The sequence below is a fragment of the Dermacentor albipictus genome, chromosome 10 (genome assembly GCF_038994185.2).
Source record: "Dermacentor albipictus isolate Rhodes 1998 colony chromosome 10, USDA_Dalb.pri_finalv2, whole genome shotgun sequence".
NCBI classification, from domain to species: Eukaryota; Metazoa; Arthropoda; class Arachnida; order Ixodida; family Ixodidae; genus Dermacentor; species Dermacentor albipictus.
The window spans coordinates 50,428,859-50,447,166 of record NC_091830.1 but is presented as its reverse complement, the minus strand read 5'-3'; the positions used below and the strand labels follow the sequence as shown (position 1 = coordinate 50,447,166).

The window sequence follows — 18,308 nt, the reverse complement described above, 5'->3', positions numbered from 1 at the left end:
CTATTGGTGAGTACAAGTGGTACTGGGTTTAAAATATCGCAACCATTGCATGATTGTACAAAGATTGACCAATGACAAACCGTTCATCCCTCTCACTTCCCACGTGTGTCCTTCTCCAGCTCTGACACGAGTGAAGCCAGGCACTGTAGGGAGGATGATGACCCGGATGATTGCCTACTACGTCGCCAGCACCATGTTAGCGGCTTTTGTTGGCATCCTAGTGGTCGCCATCTTTGCACCCGGCAAGCAGATCCTGGAGACCGACGTCAGCAAGATTGGAGTGTCCGGTCTCGACACGTTCCTCGACTTTGTCAGGTCAGTGCACGACTCGAAAACGGCTGAAGACAGTGGTGTTACCACACCTATGATTTAATAGCTAATCCGTTCAAAACTCTGCAGCGACTAAAGGAAATTTGTAAATCATTAAAGCATACCAGGCAAAATACAGTCGCTCGTCCGAGTTTGGCACAGCGCTTGGCTTATGCGCCAGCTCTCTAATAGTTCTCAAGCTTCGGGCAGCCATTATTCCAGTGTCGATAGACGCCGCTCGTAGGCTTCCACGGCCGTGACAAAGGACGTCTGCTTTGCGTCACACGGTGGTTACCTCGTTTTACTGATAAACACGAGGTCGCGGGTTCGTTCGCCAACCGTAGCGGCGTTGCGATTAGGGCGGAAAGCAAAACCGCTATGCGTACCGTGGTTTCGGTTGCACGTAATCGAAATCCGGGTGGTAAAATTCAACCCGAAACCCTCTGTAACGGCGTCCCTCATAAGTAGGTTCCAGCGTTCTTGGATTATCAAATGCGAGACCATTCCTTTGGCTGCCCTGCCTGTACTTTGGTCTGCCCAACGTGGCCGCGATACGATGACCACGTGAGCAGGACGCCTAGTCCCTACAAAGAATCGCACCCGGACGTGCACTGTGGTAAGCGAGTACCTATCCTAGGCGCCACGCCAACAGTTGTGAGGGGGCGAGGAATACGTGCGACAGTAGAGATATGGTGGAGCACCGCCATGCTCTCACGATATCCACACGCGTCCGCCCCTCGCCCGTGTATGTTTAGGTCTCCAGGGACGCTCACTGCACGCGTTTGGTTGCAAAAGCATCGAAGTCAAACCGACGCACCGTCGTGCTCTGCTTTGTAATGGCACGCACGACTCGCGCATCGAAGAGAGAGAGAGAGACAAAAGAAAGGGGAAAGGCAGGGAGGTTAGCCAAATGGGTAGATCCGGTTTGCTACCCTGCGCTAGAGAGAGAAGGAAGGGGAAGGGAAAGTGACAGCAAAGTAGATATACAGAAAGAAAGGACCATAGACATTACGATCCCAGTCAAGTACTGTCCCCGTACACCGTCACCACACAGCACAGTAGCACTTGCAGCACTATAAACATCCAGTCAGGCTACAGCTGCTTGTCCAATCTGTGGAAGGTTAGAACATTGATCTAGAAGGCGTTGGTTAAACGTTAACTGGAGGTAATGTGCTGGGAGTTTGGCTGCAGAAGTGACGACTCCAAAGAAAGACGCAACATCACGCTCCTCTGAATCGCCAGCAGAATAATGCGTACTTTGTGAATGCTTACCGTAACTTCGACACTCATCGTAGATGTATCCTGCCGGATTCTTCTCTTTTTCTTTGTTTTTTTTCGCTTCAGGCACGACAATCTCACTCTATTGCTTCGTTCTTTTTTTCTCCTTCCGACGGTGCGCATGCGCGTAACTTGACAAACGGAATTGATTTGTTTTCTTTCTGTTCATTCACAGCTAGCGCCGTAATTTGTTACTGCAGAAAACTCGCGACAATTGGTTGAGCCCTATTTCAGAGAAATTGCTTATGACGTGAAGCGGGACGCGTACTTTAAGATTCAGTGGCAGAGAGAGAGAGAGCAAATAATGCAGAGAAAGGCAGGGAGGTTAACCAGAGGTAGTTCCGGATGGCTACCCTGCGCAGGGGGAAGGGTTAAGGGGGATAAAAAGAGAAACAGCGTGGAAGGGGGCGATAGAAAGAAAGGAAGACAAGCACGAACAAATCGCGTACACTACAGAGCGGTAGGGGGCGGCATTCGTAGAGTCTGTCGTGAAGCCCCGTGGATCGCATGAACCTTCATAGCGCCAGTAAGGCCTTCAACGCGGATGTTCTTTCGGAGCATTGGCCTAAAGCTTTCAGTTCTGAAAGTGGACGATTGTCCAACTGCTCCAGTACTCCGCGCATCACTTGTCTCTCAGCACTGTATCGCGGGCAGACACAGATAATGTGTGCGAGCGTCTTGTCGATGTTACATGTGTCGAACGTTCGCCGGTATACAAGCGCATAAATGCACAGTCCTTTATTAATTGCGCTTTCGCTCGACGAGCGAAGTAATCACAGCGACAGCAAGCAAGCGCAGCGCAGCGTAACTGCACCCCGGAGACTAGCTACGCAGGCGCCAAAGATGTGTGTCCGACGCGATGGTGAGGGCGTGTGTGGCGAAACTACTTCGTCGGAACTTCGGCGATATCGCCCGTGCGCGTGTCCATACATCACAGTTACGTTCACAAAGGTGAGAAGGCACGCTAAAACCGCGTGTAATGCCGCAGCGCCGCGTTGAACCACTTACGAAATATAAAAAGCACCACGAACGCGCCAGCAACGCGGCCGCCCGTAAACGCCTGCACAGTCCGCCCGCCTGACACTTCGAATTCCTAATATATATATTTAATTATTACCCTCACAAGTGGCCAGACTTCCGGCCTCCTTTTCCGCGGAATGACTCGGTGATCAAGCAAATATACCTTGGTATGCTCATTGCAACACACATATATGTCAGCAAGAGTGCAGGTACTTTAATAAAACAATGTTTTCTCATTTTTGTATGTGCGCTTTCCTAAACATTCGGCAGGCGCAAAAACGGGTAAGTGTCGCCATCTCGCGGATTTGCGCAATGATGATTGCGTGACGTACGAAGGCGGGATAGATTGTAACTGGAGCCTGGCAGAGAGCGCACTTCCGTGTTAAAAATTTGCATTCTTTTCACTATCTATCTATCTATCTATCTATCTGTTTATCTATCTATATAGATAGATAGATAGATAGATAGATAGATAGATAGATAGATAGATAGATAGATAGATAGATAGATAGATAGATAGATAGATAGATAGATAGATAGATAGATAGATAGATAGATAGTGAAAAGAATGCACATTTTTAACACGAAAGTGTTATATACATCTATATATATATATATATACATATATATATATATATATATATATATATATATATATATATATATATATATATATATATATATATATATCACCATCATCAGCCTGGTTACGCCCACTGCAGGGCAAAGGCCTCTCCCATACTTCTCCAACAACCCCGGTCATGTACTAATTGTGGCCATGCCGGACCTGCAAACTTCTTAATCTCATCCGCCCACGCCAGGGAGTTACAACTCCCGGTCCCAACGTGGGAGTAGCCCGCTCTATGGGACCTTGCGCCCCGTAGCTCGCAGGACCTTTCTATAAAGTTACTCCATCCATCCATCCATCCACCTAACTTTCTGCCGCCCCCTGCTACGCTTCCCTTCCCTTGGGATCCAGTCCGTAACCCTTAATGACCATCGGTTATCTTCCCTCCTCATTACATGTCCTGCCCATGCCCATTTCTTTTTCTTGATTTTAACTAAGATGTCATTAACTCGCGTTTGTTCCCTCACCCAATCTGCTCTTTTCTTATCCCTTAACGTTACACCTATCATTCTTCTTTCCATAGCTCGTTGCGTCGTCCTCAATTTGAGTAGAACCCTTTTCGTAAGCCTCCAGGTTTCTGCCCCGTAGGTGAGTACTGGTAAGACACAGCTATTATATATTTTTCTCTTGAGGGATAATGGCAAGCTGCTGTTCATGATCTGAGAATGCCTGCCAAACGCACCCCAGCGCATTCTTATTCTTCTGATTATTTCCGTCTCATGATCCGGATCCGCCGTCACTACCTGCCCTAAGTAGATGTATTCCCTTACGACTTCCAGTGCCTCACTGCCTATTGTAAATTGCTGCTCTCTTCCGAGACTGTTAAACATTACTTTAGTTTTCTGCAGATTAATTTTTAGACCCACTCTTCTGCTTTGCCTCTCCAGGTCAGTGAGCATGCTATATATATATATATATATATATATATATATATATATATATATATATATATATATATATATATATATATATATATATATATATATATATATATATATATATATATATATATATATATATATATTCCCTTGAGGCTCTGTGTGCAGAACTGTGAACACAAAAGCACAGGCGAAAAACAAAACATTTAGAACTTGTTGCATTCATCGTGAGACACTTTTGATAGGACCTGAGATGCCAGTTTGAATAATATGTGTAAACAGTATTGTAATACAATTTGGAAGGCAGACATACGGCTGGATGTTTTCTCTGGTCGTCATTTCAGCAAGAAGCGCGCTCCGTTTCATTGCGATAGCAATTCTACGGAGGCTCAAGGCGCACTCCCCCGTTGGCAACATCGTCGGCGTCGTCGTGCCGTCCCAACGTTGACGTCGCATGCACTGCTCGCGCGGGAATCGATTCCAGGGTCTCCAGAGACGGCGGAGTGCATTTGGCTGCAAAAAAAAAGAAAAAAGAACGACGACACGAAGCGGACTCACCGTCAACGTTCACCGCTCATTCGGCTCGCGTGGTGGAGTCAGGCCAGTGCGTTCTGCCTTCCACTGCTTGCATTACAGTTGCGTACAGGCACGTCACAGCTGATGTGTCTATGCACTGGTTTGAGCAGCGTAACGGGCAGTAAACGTCAAGTTACCGTTACGTAACACTTCAATAGGCGCGGACTACAGCCGACGGCTTCCCGGCGATCTCAGCTCGAGCGCCATCCGAGATGCGACCGACGTCCGCAAGTGCCACCGGTGGCGCGCCGGTCACGTCAGCTTTAAAAACCCTTAAACTTTGTAAAGTAGCGACACTATCCTCCTCCGCCTTCACTCTTCCTCGTTTCTCCTCTCATTCACGCTCCCTCCTCGACCGTGGCGCCGCCTGCACCGCTCGAGAGTAGCAACGGCGCCAACACGCGCTCCTCGCCACTCTGTAGACGCTTCTCGAGCGAAAATGGCGCTGAAGCACGGCGCAACGGCCCACGTGATGGTATTAGGCCAATAGCGACACGCCGTCAGCCTCGGCCAGCGCGCGCAAGGAGGAGGCGGCATTGTTCAAAGCGTGGCGATACTTTAGAAAGTTTAAGAGACTTTAGCCAGCTTAGAGCCCTTACGCCAGCGTTGTAAGGCGCCTGCACTGCCAGGACGCTGTTTCTTTTGCCAAATAACAGTTTCTTTTCGCCCTACGTCGCGCCAATATATGTGTCCTCCGTTTCATGCATTCGGTGCAACGCCATGAAGGCTACTTTTATTTTTTAGTGGCTACGTTCGCACTTAAAAATGTAGTCGGATGTTATCGACCGATGTTTGCGAAAATGTTCCTTACATAAGCTTAGTTCTGAATGAAAAAAATATGGCAATGGCTTAGCTCGGCTATGCCAGGATATACGTAGCGAAAGCTAAGGCATAGCATGGTTAGCCTTGGTTAAACTTGATTGCAAGTCCAGGTTAGTTTGGTTGTCTTGCTATACTGCGGCGTTTAGTCAGTCGTTCGGCGCGCTGTCCGTCTGTTTCCTGGGCGATTCGTTTCCTCTCCATCTCGTTCCGATGTCGATTCCAGGCCTCCTCCTGCTTATCAAAATGGTCCGCGTCCATACTGCCGCCTCAACTGTGGCTGCGGCGCACGCGAGCTCTCCTTTTCAATCCTCCGACATGTTATCAGACATGCGACGCAGCTGGCGAAGCGAGCGGAGGCAAATGCAACGACGAGGAACGCGTGTGACGTCATGCGCCTCCTCGGAGCACGGCCACGGCGAAATCGGAAGTTCGCGGCCAGTAAAGCTTTTGCTTTAACAGATAATTCACCCTTAGAAACAAACAAACCCTCTACTCATACAGCTGCTAACACGTTGTTTTAGATAAATTTGTTCTTCGTTGTTTTTTTATTGGCAGCGCGTTGCGGCAACCTCACGTGCATGCTCGTGCGAGCAAACGCATCCTGGCGCGCAGCGAAGCGTAGACAGAACGCGCGGAGTGATACATTTTGGTGACCGAACTTCTTGCGCACCTTCGACAGTGTTGCACCTGATCTATGCAAACGAGTATAGTCAGAACACTGTCCGAGGGGTTCCGAGCGCAATGCTGAACCTTGCTATTGTATCGCTGCTTCGTTCGAAACTGTCAAACCTTCTCCCTGTGGTTTACATGGGGCACATTTTTCAAGTGTCTGCAATATATGATCTTTAAGTAGACTAGATAAGAAAGGGTTCACGTTCTCGCATCTGGCGTCCCTGCAAAGAATTCGGCCATGGAGTCGACATTACGAGAACTTAGCAAAGCTCACTCACGAACTGGAAAAATATTTAACCCGTCCTGCAGCTGTGCGCTTTTCACAATCCTGATCAAAGGGGAAACTTGGATCTCATGACACACTTACTGCTTACCTGCTCTTAATTGTTTGCGACGTTTTGTCGAATTTAAACAATTACACACACACCCCCAACCACATACAGCATTAAATAATCACATACATTTCTAACACACGCTTTGCATACTTCTTTTTGTCAATGCATTACAATCATGCGCAATCACATACAACATTATGCACTCGTTTAACAGTTGTACCGCACGCTTCGCAAATAATTTTTTTCTTTATTTCTTTCTTACATGCACTGGCATTACAAGATCACCTGAAAAAGTTTCTTTTACACGAACACAAAATAAGGTAAAGCTTGTCCGCAAATTCGTATAACTGGCGCCTGAAGGGGCTTTACTACCGCCACAAATGTGCTGGTTAACGGTTCCATGTTTTGCTGGATTACGCAATGAAATGACAAGCGCTATACTTTTATATCCTCACTGTAACAAACATACGCCTTCCAGTGCATAATTCCTTTGAAATAGTGAAAAGCTTTCCAGAAGAATTATGCTATTCAATTACGTTGACAATCGTCGCCCACAGTTGCCACAAAAAAATTGCGTGTTCAGCGCTTTTGTAACTGTCTATTTCTATCCGCTACGAAATGCACATGCAAACTTTCTTCTGCTATATACCCTGTAACATAATTTACGCCCTTAAAGGTGAATAAGAATGCAAATTTAGCTGCCTACAACTCATAACGTTACACCCTTTTTGGGTGTCACCTGTGTAAGGGTGAGATTACAAATTGGGTATAGTTCGATTCCCCATCTTAATGAGCCCACTGCATGCATCGCACGCCATTATTCTATGGATCGTTCCCGCAGCGCTGAAAATATGTTTTGCAACTGCTGCGGCGCAAAATGTTGCCAGTAACGCAGCAGCTAGTAATGACTTGCTGTCGCTATCGACCTGATATCGCTGTATCGACCTGCTATCGCTATCTACCTGCTATCGCTGTCGCAGCTTTGCATATATTTTTGTTGATTTTTTCCCTCGCTGCACTAAAGACACATCGTAAGATGAAATCCTTACAATTATTCATCGACCCAATTTCTCTGCGCTTTGTCTTCGAGTATCCGTCCCGTCTTTTAGCGATGTTTATGTTCCGTCAATATTAGCCATAGAGCGAGGGCCCGCCATCGAGCACTTGCTAGTCGGAAATGCGCTTCACGCGGCTGCCGCCGATTGCTCTGCTGGAACGCGAGAAAACGTCAGTTTCTTTACAACCCGTGATGTCGTTCTTTCCTCCAGAAACATGTTTCCGGAGAACATCGTCCAAGCCTGCTTCCAGCTGCACCGTACAGTTCGGGTTGCTCAGCCGCCCCGCTATGTCCGCTTGGGCATTAATGCGAGCGAACTCGAACCGGACATGGTCAGAAAACTGAAGTACTCGGACGGCCTCAACATCTTTGGTGAGCGGAAGCGTGCATGGACGCTCGGAGTTATTCTCATTTTCTAGAAGATCCGCACGCGCCTTTCACGAATGCGCATACGCCACGGAAGCCTCGGCATTTAGTGAACCACAGACCTAGCTATCTTTTGCTGACATTTATTATTTTAAAGTGCTTGGTATGCAGTTTCGATGAGCCTAGCTTTTAAAAAGAACGCAACGCACTATTATTGATCTCAAAGCAGCATTCCACTATGTGTCCTAAGTCTGTTGAACTACTGATTCTACATTATTAAACGACTATGTGACGTCTTAAGAAAGAAAATGTGTGGTATATTCAGAGGTTAAGAGTAGTAAACGCATTCCTTGGTCAAATTATTGTGTCCATTCGTCGCACATTGCTGCAGAGATATCATGCACGACGTATTAAATGTTGCCCATTTTGGTTGTATTTTTCAAACAGGAATCATTGTGTTCTGTTCCGTATTCGGCTTGTTCGCCGGGCTCATGGGCGAGATGACTGTTATCATGGTGGACTTCTTTTCCGTTCTGAACGTGCTCACCATGAAGCTTGCGTACCTGGTCATGTGGTGAGTACTCCGCTATAGTGATACACACAGCGCACAGTGCTTAAGTTGGCCAAATGAAAAAGGCAGGAAAAGATTACGCGCAAACACAACCGTATGATTATGAGGCGCGCCGTAGTGAGAGACTCTATAGGTCAGTTTCGACCACCTGGGGTTCGTGAAAGTGCGCCTAACGCATGTACACGAGCGTTTTCCTTTCGTGCTCCCAGTAGGCCAAAGAGCCATCCAATAAATAAAACCTTTATCTAATCAATCAATGCCCGACGAAGGTTTAACTGCGCATGTCAAGCAACAAGAAAAAATAAGAACTTCAACAATCATAGAACCTATTAGTATATTAACAATATAGTTTCCATCACAATTCCACTCGCATTTTGGGAATGCTAACGCTCTTTAGCGGACAGGCAGTGCTCACAAACCTGTCCTCCAAGTTTGATAAGTTACTGCTCGTAATGTTTCACCAGCAAGGCCCACATAGCTATGTACATACATATATGTGCTACATCACTGAATTGCAATTCCTCCGTGTTCCATATCACTGCGCAGGTACTTCCCCATCGGCGTGGTCTTTCTGCTTAGCGCGTCCATCGGCCGTGGAGACGCCCTGGGCGAGCAGGCCATCAACGTGGGCGCCTACATAGGCACCGTCATGACTGGCCTCGCCATCCACTCCTTCATCGTGCTGCCCCTCATCTACTACACCTTCGTGCGCAAGAACCCGCTCGTGTTCGCCAAGAACCTGCTTCACGCATTCGTCACCGCCTTCGGCACGTCAGACAGGTGAGGAGGCCCACATGCGCGTTGTTGCTGCAACGATGAACACGAATGTCGTGTCTACGATGACGTGTGATGAAGCCACGAGTGAATCACCGTTCTTTTAGAAGTGACCGATGATTCACGCATCCCTCACCACATTCCGCACGTCGGACAGGTGAGGAGGCCCATCGCGATCTTCCTGCATTGATGAACAAGAATTTCAGGTTCACGGTGACAGGTGACGGAATCAGGCGTTGATGATGATATGTGGTGTTCGGTGACGCAACGGTCAAGTATGGCCAAGAACCTCCAGGCCAGTGTTAATGAGCTGGCAATGTAGCGTTGAATTACGGGAGGTAAACGGGACGTGGCTGTAAAAGTGCCTAAAGAAACTGCCACTGTAAAGTGCGTAAAAGCTATATGTAATAATAATATGGCAATGACTAATGAGGTGTGTTCATTATTGAATTAATTACGAGTGAACCACGAAGCAAATTGATTGCGTGTGTACGTGACAGAATGATTCTCAGAAAGAGATCGACTTTGGTGTGGTGCCTCGGGCATTTTGGCAGATGTTTCGACAGGTGTAACGCTATTTGTTGAAGTGCAGGTGTCGTTATGTAGTCCAGCTCGTTGTCGCGGTAATCTTCGTGTTCAACGTTAGCACCACCACTAGCGAAACCAGCTGATGTGACCTTACTAACCACATAAAACAAAAATGCTGGGAATATCAAGGTCACCCTATAAATGCTGGAGCTCAGATGCTGGTCACCAAGGTTCGACCCCGAAGTGCTCCTTAAGCTGTCGACCCAGGGAGAGAACGAGTCAAGGTGGGAAAGGCAGGAAGGTTAACCGTAAGGAAGACATCTGGTTGCTACCCTAAACTGAGATATGGTTAAGGGGAGAAGGAAAGATAAGGAAGCGGAGAAGTATTTTCGGCAAAAGGGGGCAAGTATGGGGAACAAGCCATCGCAATTGATTGTCAATGTCAGTGGTAGCTGTCTTATGTGGCCCTGCTGTAATATCCATGCCATCCCGTCATTGACGGCGAACCTTATGCACGTACTCTCATTGAAAAAACGAATCTTTGGTATATACAGAACCAGCAACAACACTCAAGTAATTTCAGTACAGTATGTGTGCATTGCGCCGAGCGATAACTGGATGACAGCGATGATATGATGAACTAAGATGTCACACTACAACGTGCTTGATATGTGGTGACCAGCGGTGGCTCGCAACGGTGGCTCCAATGAGGCGTGGACCTCACATGATCACATGATCGCAACGTCACACCGGGCGCAGCTGCTGTCGTCTGCGCCAACCAATCAGGCGCCCCTCAATGTCGTACCCCTACACCCACGCTTGCTTCGCCGCTCTTCTACTCTCCGTCTCCTTGCTCTTCTGTCCTCTCCATATTTCGCACTCGCCATTTTATCGTGCGTGAACGCCGTCCACCCAATCATCCAAAGCGCATTCATTAGACCCATAAACCCATAACTTTAAAAAACGCGAAAGTACCAGAGCTCTTCTATTGGGTTACTCAAGCGCAGGAACTTCGAGGCTGTCGAATCGAGTGTCAACTTAGAAAGATTAAGATCACGCGTCGAAGCCTCTCGTTTTTACATGTTTATCTACATTACCGAACTCAAGGTAGAGGTGAGCTCTCGAATGTCATACAAAATAGAAGAGTTAGCTTGCAAGACGAGTAGAGTTGTGGGAATATCCGATACTTTCGAATTATGTATCTAGTGTTAGGTGTTCGAATCGAATAGTCACTACTTGTAAAACACGAATGTGTTTCAAATAGTTTTCGTATATTTCAGAATCATCGAGTGCGTTCAATCAAGCATAAAATTGGGGAAAAAGTGCAGCAAGTTTCATCCACGTGGCCACAGTAGCATAAGACATTATAACTTACGTAGTAAAGCATGGTACGTCACTCGGGGAGCAAGACTTTAGTGGGTAAACCATGATCATTCGTCCACTTCGAAGGATACTGGGCATGCGAACTGACTGCGTATCTGTTCGTAATGCTCCATTACGTTTTAATAAGCAATGCTTCCTAACATGCAATGAATTGACAGAAACTTGCTAGCGTTAATAATACTAGGGTACCGCCATTGTTTTGCTGTAAGGGTGAAAACAGCCGTCTATTATTCGAGAACCACTGGAAATGTGTTCGATATCCTATCAAATCGCTTGTGGTTCGTACTATTTGATTCGCATTCGATTCAGTCCAAACAATTACTCTTCGCACATGCTTAAAAACAAGATAATAACCTTTATGACAATTAACAAGGCGTATTACAAGTAGAATGTTGCAGATATAACCCGACGTAAGTAGTCTGTTCGAAGAAGTAACGCTTGAAGCGCGAAATCAGGTCACTGAACTCACACTTACAGAAATATTGATCAGCTGTCAAACCAAACGAACTCAATATGCCACACATACGATGTTTCACTGTATTTTGAGGCAAAGAATCACCATGCAGTAAAAGGGGACTAAAAAAAATGGGGGGGGGGGGGGGGACATACATAAATATACTTTCTCTATTCTAACAGACTGCAGGACAGGAGAATGTTTTTAAACCGACATTAAAAGTCGTGCGAAGGTTGTATCTCAAGTGGCATGTTGGTTTCACGCCTTTGCATTCATGAATTTGATTGGCAGGATTAATACGGTTTTTCGACTGGTACAATAACCGTACTGTTTGTATGACAACTTACGACGCCCGTTAGCAGGTGACCGAACCTTGCACACACGAAAAACGAGCACGCTCAGACTTTATCCTTCTCCGTTTGCTTCATACTTTTGTCCGGCATACTGTCGGAATCGGCAGGTTTAACCGTGACACCGTGCGATTGCTGTTCCCCTGTCGCAGTGTGGCGACGCTTCCCGTGACGTTCATGTGCCTCGAGCAGAACAACAAGCTGGACAGGAGGGTCACGCGGTTCGTGGCGCCAATCGCTTCGGCCTTCAACCTCGACGGCACCGCCCTCTACGCCGCCATCGGGACCATCTTCATCGCGAACCTGAGCGGCATCGAGCTGGACTTCGCGCACTACTTGGCCATATGGTGCGTTCCTACCGCCTGCGTCGTGCTTTCGTTGCGTGTTGTTTCACCACTCAAGGCCTAGTACATACCCACAGCCGCTTTCACGACAAATGTCGCTTTACGGCTTGTCGAGGCTTGAAGTCGTGTTGAGACGTAACAAGCTATTGACCTACCATGGTGTGCGATGAGTCGCCGTCGTGTGCAACTTTGTCGTATAACAAGTTGCGCATGTTCTTTTTCTTTTTTTTTTAAATCGTGTCACTTGTGCAAGTGGACCAAGCAGCAATACAATATACAGGTTTGCACCGATGTTGCGTAGTCCGTGATCGAAGTTCAACGCCGTCCTTAAGCATTGTAGATCAGTGTACGCCTTATGCGCCATTAGCAGTTATTCAGCCAGTGGCCTTAGTGCTTGTTAAATTGTGGGCTACACGCGTCTGGACACTGCGCGATTTACGACGCATGCAACCAGGCTTACATGCGTTAACGATCCTTGCGTGTCCCTTGTGATAGTTGCGCTTCGGCTAAATAAAGCGTTTATGTCTGGTCTTGACGAGAGCTTAATGCTATCGCATTAGGGGTCGTCGAGTATCGCTGTCGGCTGCCTGTGAGATTCGAACAATGTGCTGTTTTACTTTCTTTTTCTTTATTTTCTTTTTTTAAGTGTCTTAGCTGCGTCAAAGTACCGGGTGTCATAAGTCGTCAAGGCCCACCGTGCCGTTTGTTCGACAAGAACAAGTCATCGGTGACAGAAACGTGGGACTTTACCCATGCTGGTATGACGATGCAATCGTGTCCCTTCAAAAAAAAAATTCAGCGATCAAAAACATCTCGTAGTACCACCGAGTGACTCCGAATTAAGCCGAATGTTTCCTATGCTTTTCGGGAGCTCTTATCCACAAGAAACTTGGCTGAAGCTTTTCAGTGTTATTGAAGGCATGTTTCAGGAACGCTGCTTAGCACAACAATTTGATTTGAAAGTAACGCATTGTATAGAGCAACGTAAATGTTTGGCCTGGTTGCTTGCGTATGAGGGACATCATTTCAGCCTGATGGCTGAATTAGCTATTCTATACTATAGACATCCTAGACCTAACTTAGTGCATATGAAAGTGCGGTATAGACTCATGTTTTCACTCTCTCTCTCTTTCACTTCCAATTCCTCTCCCCACGTGTAGGGTAGCAAACTGGACTCAGTCTGGTTAACCTCCCTGCCTTTCCTTCTTCTTTTCTTTTCTCTCTCTCTCTCTCTCTCTCTCTCTCTCTTAGCTAAAACGATTCACACTCTGTTTTAAATGCGTTTCAGCGTCGCCGCTGCCCTGACAAGCTTCGCAAACCGAGGAATTCCCAACGCGGGCGTGATCACGATGATCCTTGTGCTGAAGGCCGGTGGCATCGGCCCGTCTCACATCGGGCTTTTGTTGGCTGTCGACTGGATAATGTAAGTGCGGGAGATGTTTCTTAATCCTAAGAGGAAGCTTTTAGCGCGGGGGCTCCTATCTAAATAAACGGGAAAGGATAAATCGTTTGTCTCGGCAAACGCCGCACCACATTGGATGAGGTTTGTTGCATTCAAGAGAAGAAGAAAAAAGCTAGAACTATAGTGACTGTTGAGAACAATGGGTGTAACGTTAAGGGATAAGAAGCGAGCAAATTGGGTGAGGGAAAAAACTCGAGTTGGGGACACCTTATTTGAAATCAAGAAAAACAAATGGGCATGGGCAGTGCATGTAATGAGGAGGGAAGATAACCCATGGGCACTAAAGGTTAAAGGTTACGGACTGGATTCCAAGAGAAGGGAGGCGTAGCAGGGGGAGGCAGAAAGTTAGGTGGACGGATGAGATTAAGAAATTTGCAGGGACAACATGGCCACAATTAACACATGACCGGGGTAGCTGGAGAAGTACGGGACAGGCCTTTGCCCTGCAGTGGACGTAGCCAGGATGATGATGATGATGATGATGATGATGATGATGATGATGATGATGATGATAGTGACTGTTGGTAGCAAATTTTCGGTTTATGTCGTCCATTCTTTTATTAAAAAGTAGTTGAAAATTGAAAATCCTTCAGCAAATCACGCGATCAACTTTACAGCTCGTTTATTCGGCAATGAAAAACGGTTTCACAATTCCGCAAATTACACGTAATGGTACATCTAAAGCGAACAAATTTTCGTGTATGATACATCACTGTCAAGTAGACCACTAATATGCGAGCAGGACTACTGCAAAAGCTCTTGTAAACAGTGTGCCATAATTACGTAAGACGCACATTGGTACATGACATTTGTCCGTTTTGTTTATCGAAGTGCGATATCTGTTCTTGGTGCAGAGCTACAAATTTCAGAACTTCGCTCTTCCACGTATATTATTCAACCTTGCCAATTCTTGAAATCGTTTTAAAAATAATCATTCATTCCTTAAATCAAAGTTGTGCTTCCAAAAGTCACTAGAATTTAACTTTCGCTCTCTCAAATGTAACAGATTTCATTAAAATAGGCCTAGTGGTTATCTCAGAAAAGCGCTTCTACGTTTTAAATGCATTTGAAATAGGCAGCATCGGAGTTGGGGGCCCGAGCTAAAGCTTCCTCTTGAGCATTGTCGGGAAGGAACTGTGCGAGAATCTGCCCCTAAACAAAGCTCACTTTATTTTCATAATTCACATAGTGGAAGAGTTTAAGCGTACCTCACATGGCAGCATAAAGTGAAATCAGTGACGTGTGCTACAACCGGTGGTGCCTGATAAATTTCTTTCTGAACGACAGTAAGTACATGAAAGTCGTAGACTCTAAAGTAGCCAAAACATTCACTTGGTAGCTTTCCTCTATCACGTATAGTGCCTTATATCGAGCAACGACCGTTACGAGGTACATCAGGGCTCTGAAGATGGCCCTGGCAGAATGACTATTCCGTAAATGTAGATAGAGTCTAGTTGACGTTAGCAGGAAGGAATAGGGCTGGCCAGACAATGTAATGCCTAGCACAGATGTGCTCTCTTAATGTTACACAATGGATGCCAAGAGAAGGGAAGCACAGTCGAGGATGACAGAGAACTAGGTGGTGTAATGCAAATGGGGAAATTGCGGGCGTGAGATGGGGTCGACTGGCGCAAGACAGGAATCATTGGATATCGCTGTGAAAGGCCTTTACCCTGCTGCAGCGGAGATTAAATAGGCAGATGATGATAAGGATGATGGTGCGATGGTGCGAGAAAGTTCGCGCTAGCGTAGGCAGCCTCATTGTCGCTACTTGTTGTCGAGAATAGGACAATATGTATTTTTTCGCATTTTACTATCTGGGCATTTTTTGTTCGACTCCTACAAAACAAATGCAGTTCGACGATCTCGAACAAGGGACATTTTCAAATTCGTTTTCTTTAATCTACAGGAACCGCTGCCGTACCTGCGTCAACGTCTTCAGCCAGTCCATAGCAGTCGCTATAGTTCACCACTCTGTTGAGATGGAGTTGAAGAGGAACCAGAACGCTCTGGAGCACTGGCCAGTTGATGAACTTACTCTGGAGCGTAAGAAGTACACTCTCAACCGCTAAGCACGCCACACCTTCGCTATCGAAAAGGAAGGCTTTGTGCTTTGTGCATCAGTGACCTGAATTATAGCTAACTATAAATTCGGCTCGTAAACACCAGGCCCAAACTGCATAGTTATCATTAAGCGCTGCGCTGAAGGCACATCGGTCAATTGACAAGTTGCGCTGATGTTCAAAGTACAAGCACTTCAGGAAAAGAAATCATCATCATGCTCATTCAGAACAAGAGGCCGCGCTATAAATCACTGTACACAAACAACTATACTTACAAACGCACACAATTCGAACCAAACAAGCACACACATCAGCCAAATAACGCTACGCATCACTAAATCTCACCTATACGCACGTCCACTATAATTGACAGTAGTAGGTTTCAATTCAGCCGAGTTTCTGAGCATTGATATGCCACTTATTGTAGGTGTCGAAACCGAGTCGTTGATACTGCATAGCACGTAACGGCCAGTTTTGTACGAGAAATATGAGAGTGACCAAAGAAAAGCTATCTCTCATCAATGCGTATAGTGCGGAAACGAAAAAGCTTCATGGATATCGTCGCCACCATCAAACCGCAGCACATTCAGCAACACTTCAAGACGCATTGTACTTGAGCTCATCAGTTAAATAACATTTTTGCTTTAAAAAAGATGTCCGTATGCATGGTCATGCCGAAAATATCGCTGTCCAGAACATCGCCCGCGCCTGAGGTCCTGCCGTATTCTGTACCAATTCATTAAGGCAGGCGTTTTCGTATTTGGTGTTGGCCATCGCGGTATTCTTCTACTGTAATGATAATATATGCCAAATAAAATCATTTATTGTGGTTTGAAATCAAGTTTTTTTTTTCTAAATGCTCAGATTTCAATGACACTTTCATTGTAAACTCAGCAAAAGCCCTCCAGGGTCTCCGACACTTCAATACGGTCAGAGACTCCTATGTTACATTGACAACACCGATGACCTCCATGCAATCACACGCACCCGCAACGAACGCCAACTGGTTCTTTGAGATGATCGGGGCGTGTTAAGAATGATTACGATTTCCGTACCGTAGCACATACCCACGACAGGAGATCGGCCAAGAAGCGGCCAGTGCGTTTAAAATAAATTAGAAGAAAGGAAGAACAAGGATGTTTTATCCCAATCAGTACGCATACAGACAAACTCCTTGCCTTGGGGGACGCATGATACCTTCCAAAAACATCGGGAAGCTCAGCTCAAGGCACAAAAAGAAAGACTCATGTAAACACCAAAGGGCCGAGGGCTTCTCAAACGCCTTGGCTATACCGAACAAATTAAGACAATGGCAGCAATAGCTAACCTACTGGATGCTAACACGTAATACTGGATGCTAACAGCGTACACGCGTCCAGTAGTTCCGCGTGAGGGAGGAGCCTGCAGCTGCATACACGCTTCATACAATACGCGTTCAGGCGGTGCCAATAGGGTGTGTCGCCACATTGCTTGAGCGCTGATCGCATTATCGTCGGCATTCAACGATATGGGTTCTATCGCCATTTTTTTTGCTATGACATGTTGCGCACCACTAGGGTTTCTACACATTACATTTAATAATTAACGTATGAGTTACATTAGGAAAACAGTGTTTTGGTCAAATCTTAATAAGGGTATGAAGTGGAAGTGGAAAAAAGAACACCAACTTTTCTTTATTATTATTATAGCGATCGTTCGATGACCACTATCTAAAGAGCTGCTGCGAAATAATTTAGCCTTGTGGTATTTAATATACAAACGCCGCTACGATGAAAACCGGGACATATTCCCCATTGTTAAGGCATCCTTACGAGTTTCCAAATGATACCGAGTGTCCGCCTTACATCACGGCCGCATTCACTGCTGCGCCGCAAAGCAGACTCTCAGAGAACTCGAAAAGGTTGGTCCGACTGAAATCAGCAGGATATGCAAATTGTCAGTAAAACCACAGCCATATGAAACGTATTCCTTCTGAGACGCTTGTTTATTACTTCCAGGGCTTTTCGAGCTACGTTCTAGGCTCAAATGCAGATCATCTTCTCGACTTTAAACCACAACCCCAAATTTTCAGCCACGGTTATACATTGAGGTGAAGAGCACGAGATTTTTTATGGCAAAATTATTGCATATGTTTTTTTTTTTCACGGGAAAATAAAACCAAGCAGAATGCGTGAAAAGCCACTGAGGATCCAACTTAATTTCAAATCCCACTTGAAGGCAGTAGACACCAGTCCGCTAAGTCGGAGGACAACAAGCGCACAAAAGTGCGCATTTCTGCGGCTGAAGTCGTCAACGTAGGCAGACGTGCTCTAATCCAAATCGCTATTCGGTGCCATACTGAGGGTGAAAAATCTATGGGCACTTTTCTGAGCTAAACTGCGCTAGACGACAGCCTATCCATGACTGCCTTTGTTGCTGTCGTCTGAACTGTTCTGCGA

The 18,308-nt window shown here is 46.1% G+C and overlaps 1 protein-coding gene across 1 annotated transcript in view; it reads left to right on the top strand.

Moving 5' to 3' along the window:
• The window catches only part of LOC139051033 (excitatory amino acid transporter 2-like), an 89,526-nt gene extending 72,819 nt beyond the window's left edge, over positions 1–16,707 (top strand). Inside the window, exons 4-10 of the mRNA XM_070528052.1 lie at positions 120–315; positions 7,787–7,947; positions 8,389–8,515; positions 9,059–9,292; positions 12,154–12,348; positions 13,634–13,768; positions 15,717–16,707. Of these exons, the coding sequence (XP_070384153.1) occupies positions 120–315; positions 7,787–7,947; positions 8,389–8,515; positions 9,059–9,292; positions 12,154–12,348; positions 13,634–13,768; positions 15,717–15,879 (1,211 nt within the window). The 3' untranslated portion in view covers positions 15,880–16,707. The remainder of the gene's footprint in view (positions 1–119; positions 316–7,786; positions 7,948–8,388; positions 8,516–9,058; positions 9,293–12,153; positions 12,349–13,633; positions 13,769–15,716) is intronic.
• Positions 16,708–18,308: the final 1,601 nt, after the last annotated feature.